This window comes from Solanum stenotomum, chromosome 1, assembly GCF_019186545.1.
Source record: "Solanum stenotomum isolate F172 chromosome 1, ASM1918654v1, whole genome shotgun sequence".
In the NCBI taxonomy this organism is placed as follows: Eukaryota; Viridiplantae; Streptophyta; class Magnoliopsida; order Solanales; family Solanaceae; genus Solanum; species Solanum stenotomum.
The window spans coordinates 34,565,545-34,570,145 of record NC_064282.1 but is presented as its reverse complement, the minus strand read 5'-3'; the positions used below and the strand labels follow the sequence as shown (position 1 = coordinate 34,570,145).

General features: G+C 34.3%; 1 protein-coding gene across 1 annotated transcript; it reads left to right on the top strand.

Annotated features, from left to right (window-relative positions):
• The first annotated feature begins 1,210 nt into the window (after positions 1 to 1,210).
• On the top strand, positions 1,211 to 3,893 carry LOC125877269 (bax inhibitor 1-like). The gene is made up of 7 exons (XM_049558634.1): positions 1,211 to 1,230; positions 1,635 to 1,737; positions 1,856 to 1,999; positions 2,090 to 2,181; positions 3,120 to 3,307; positions 3,526 to 3,559; positions 3,758 to 3,893. The coding sequence occupies exons 1-7, from the start codon at positions 1,211 to 1,213 to the stop codon at positions 3,891 to 3,893; spliced, it is 717 nt and encodes a 238-aa protein (XP_049414591.1).
• Positions 3,894 to 4,601: the final 708 nt, after the last annotated feature.

Below are 4,601 nucleotides of genomic sequence, written 5' to 3'. Positions count from 1 at the left end.
TGTATTGTTTAGAATTCCCCTCGCATGCTCGTACAATCAGCGTACTGATGTCATTTGGCATGCATCATTTTATGATGCAAATACAGGTTACCAGGATCAGCATCCAGCCCCTCGTTGATCCAATTGAGCACTCAGAGTCAGTTGATGAGCCTCCTTGCTCCCGGAGGATTCCCTTTTTATTGTTTTATTAGTTAGTTCATTAGGATGTCGTAGATCTTGTATCGACGTCCATCTCAGTTGTTATAGGTTTCATAGACAGTAGTTGATGTTAGTTCTTGAGTCTTTCCATTCATGTTTTGATGATTGAGACTTGAGTGCCATTTTGGCTAGTGAATAGTCTCTATACATTCAAAGTTTTTATTGAGATTTCAGTTTAATTTTAAAGTACTTTTAGAGGGTGTTTGGATTGACTTAAAAGTTGGTCAAACCTACTTTTAAGTCTGTTTTTTTACTTTTGGACGTGTTTGGCAAATATGAAACAACTTAAAATAAGTCGAAAATAACTTAAAATAAGTTACGAAGTGTTTGGCAAGGTAAAAAATGACTTAAAATAAATCAAAAATGACTTAAAATAAGTTAGAAACCAAAAGTAGGTCTCCCCCTACTTTTTATTTTTTTAACTTAAAAGCTACTTTTTTTAAGCTAATCCAAACGGGCTCTTAAACATATGAATATTAAGGAAGCAAAAAAAAAAAAGGATGGGGTGGGGTAAGGGATGGTAAGTACCTAAATTTAAGATGGTGGAAAAGAAGAGAAATTGTGAATACTTTTAACCAAATGAAATATTAGTAAAAAAAACATATTTATAATGAGATCAGATGTTAAGAATAGTAGAAAAGACTCAATTTATTATGAGATGTTATGAGAAGTAAAAAAGACTCATTATATATATACATATATTTATAGTAAGGATGGCATGCAAATATGAATGGAGAAAGTACCGTATAAATTTTGTGTTTTTTTATAAATAGACAGCAAACAATTTTTTGAGTAAACAGTTAGATTAATTTTATAACAATAAAAAGGGAAAAGGAAACAAAAATTCCCTAAAAATCTATATTCCCAGACCTCTCCCCTTTCCCGCCAACAACTGAGCACAGAACTCAGAAGATTCTTCTCCTTTTCTTTTGTGACGAAATTACCCCTGCGATATCCCCAAAACTCAGCCAATAACTGAAAGGTAGAGCCGAAAATATTCCCAAACAGAATAATGGCGAGGGGCAGTCTTTGGTAACAAACTCTGTGTGTATAACGAACTATAAATACAGCTCACGTTCCTCATTCTTCTTCATCAAATTGTAATCGAGAGATTTCTATCTTGTAATCAGGAGATCTACTTGGAATCGATTCATAATGAATTTTGATTTTTCTGAATAGTTTACATGTATTACCGTAATTCTTTCTCATCTTTTGTACTTGCTTTACTTAATTCTTCAGGATTCATGATGAATTTCGATTTTTCTGAATATTTTACATGTATTACCGTAATTTTCTCTTCTTTTGTATTTGCTTATGCTGTTAGTGATAATCACACAAAACGATTGGCATAACTTGTAACTTCCTCTAGCATTTTGAGTAAAGTTTGGTATTGAAACCTTGCTCCCTATTCAGTCTTGAAAGTTGTTTTTGAATAGTTTGGATGAAATTGCATTCAAGCTTCCCAAAATAAATTCGTTTCATATAAATTTTGATGGAGGGATTAATTGTTTCATGCAATTTCTGGTTTCAGCATCTTGTGTTTGATCTTTTCTTTCTTTGCAAAACCTAGTTAGCTGGAGAAGATGCATTTTCACTTCTGCTTCCAAGTATTGGATTCCCCTTATTTCCTGTAATTGATTAGTTTGCTGAAATATAGGTATATCTTACTCTCTTCTTTGCCATGTGGAGCTTTACTTCTGGATCCTTCTCGCACTGGATATGGGAAGCGGGAGGGTGGTTCACAATCCTTTCTTCTGTAGCAAGTTTACTCTGTCTTTACTTTATATCACCATTGAGAGTGGTACGTGATCTGTGTCTTATAAATTTTCTTCCAAGTTGTTGATTTATTATTGAGGTCACTTCTTATATCGTAAATCTTCTGTCTATGAAGAGGACGAGGGTCTTACTCTTGATGATTGCTGCCTTTTCTATCGGTGCTTATGTAGGCATTTTTACCAAATATTTCTTTGAAATAGATCAAGAGTAAGACTAGAAAGATGGCAGATATTTCTGTTGTTGATGTTCTATATGGTTGCTTTTACTGCTTTCTTGTCATATCATATTATCAAAAACCTGATTTTTGTAGTCTTCAATTGTGTACAGAGAAAGGCTTGATGCTGATTGGTATATATACTTGCGATTACTTTATCCTTAATAATTAGATCTACTCAAAATCCTTACTGGAAAAAATGGTATCCTTGTAGAAACTAGTATTGTTTTTCATCTTTAATTAGAATGACTACCTACTCTGGAACTTCTTTCATAAGGACTTGTGAGAACAATGGCATTGGAGTAGATGAATTTGACATTTTGTATCATTCTTGCATGCAGTTAGCTAAAAGTGGCTTCTAGGATCACATAGGTTTTGGAGAACCTGGAATGGCAGGATTGATCACCTAGGTCTTCACAGTTCAGAATTGGATTATACTTGGCATATGAATGAGAAATATTGAGCAATATGGGTGTTGGGATGTTGGTCTGTTGTTAGGTTGTGAGCTATTGTTTTTGGATTTGTAAACGGATGACTTGTAATTACTTATATCTTCCATGGGTTTAGGGGATGTTACAGTTAGAAAATTCTATCTCACCATTAAGTGCATTCTTAGCTAGCAGTATATGTGAAGGAGTTCTGAAGAGTGCTCATAAATGAGTGAAACTAAGAAACATGACGAAATTATGAAGGGTGCACTTAAATAATTTTCCTCTGATTTCCCGAAGTCATTTCTAATATGACACAGATATTTGCTTGCTCTTTCAGTTTCTACATTTTATTGCATCTTAATGATTTCAATAGCAGTTACTTTGCTCCTTCTGTATGTGTAGTTGATTATCTCTTGTTGTTCTGTGTTCCTTCTTTGAAGAATATTTTGATAATTTGAAAAATATCTAACTTCAGAAAGCATTCCTTGCTTTCTCTACAGGCTTGTTTGCCGCCTTTTGGCACCTCCAACACTTGGCATTGGAAATATCTGGTTTGGATCCACGTTTACGAGGGAAAGGAGTGCAATCTACATGGGCAGCCTGTTCTATTCTTCTCTTCTATTTTTCTCCACCTTTAATGCTAGTAATTCAGAATACATTGACAGCCATACAGCGCATCGGATGTTAAAGNAAATAAATAACATAAAAAATCTTTACAAGGGATTAAATAAAAAATACTATAACACAATTACATGGTTAATAGTATATCCCAACATACAGCGCATCGGATGTTAAAGGTAAGCAGTTGTATGCATACAATGTGCTCACACACATCCTATAAATCATTACTTCTGTCTAATGAATGAATAATACGACTGATTTAATGATGAGTACTGCTTGTGTGATAGGTATGCATTGTGTTTGCATTGTTCATGGGATACCTTGTGCACAGTGGCGGAACCAGGATTTTCAATAAAAGAGTTCAAAATTTAAAAAAATAGACACATGAAGTAGCCGAAGGGGGTTCGACATCTACTATATATACCTAAAAAAATTATTTTAACCATGTATAAATCATATAATTTTCCGCCGAAGGGGGTTCGGATGAACCCCTCATTGTAAGGTGGCCCCGCCACTGCCTTGTGGTATATAGCCAAGAGATATTGTATGATGCTCACTTTGGAGAAATTAACTTTGTCAATCGCACACTCTCCATCTTCTTCCGTTTACCGGGTATATTGTTCCATGCTGCAAGACTATGCCTGGGTGCATAAATTGAGCAACACAAGACGGAATCACAGAATTAATGCTGATACACTTGGAACTGTAGAATAAATAGAGAGTAGATTGCAGATAGGAAACTGTAAATGATGAAAAATATTCCTTTGTGGCTACATTTTACTGATTGAATTTGAAATTCGTTAGTCTGAAGCTAAGTGCTTTGAATGTTATATTCCTTGGCAAATAGTAATTGTATATTCTAGCGTTCCCAAATTTTTCACAAAATTTTAGCTACAAATCGGTTAGCTTTATCTTGATATCAGTTTTCGAAAACCCCTTTTCAATCATTTTCAGTTGGTCTATTTTGCATTCTGTTGGTGATAAGCACTTTTGCTTAACCAAATACTCCTTTTAAAACATTTTAATTGTTTTAATAGGAAAACGTATTTTGGCGGAATGACCTAGGAGACTCTTATACTTGGCTCAAATTGTCAAATAGACCCTTCTACTCATGATTTTGCCAATTAAATACTTAAACTCAATGAAACACAATATTTTAAACCCCTCTGACCGTTGACCAATCCTATGTGGCAACTTAATAGTTGAGGTGGAACAAACGTGTGATCTCATGCGTTAAAAGAGCGTAAACAGAAAAATTTGAGACTAAAATTAATTAAAAGAAAAAATGAATAAGAAGACAAATCTTCTTTTCCCCATTTTCTTTTCTTTTCTACCCAACATCACTGTCGTTCTTCCCCCCC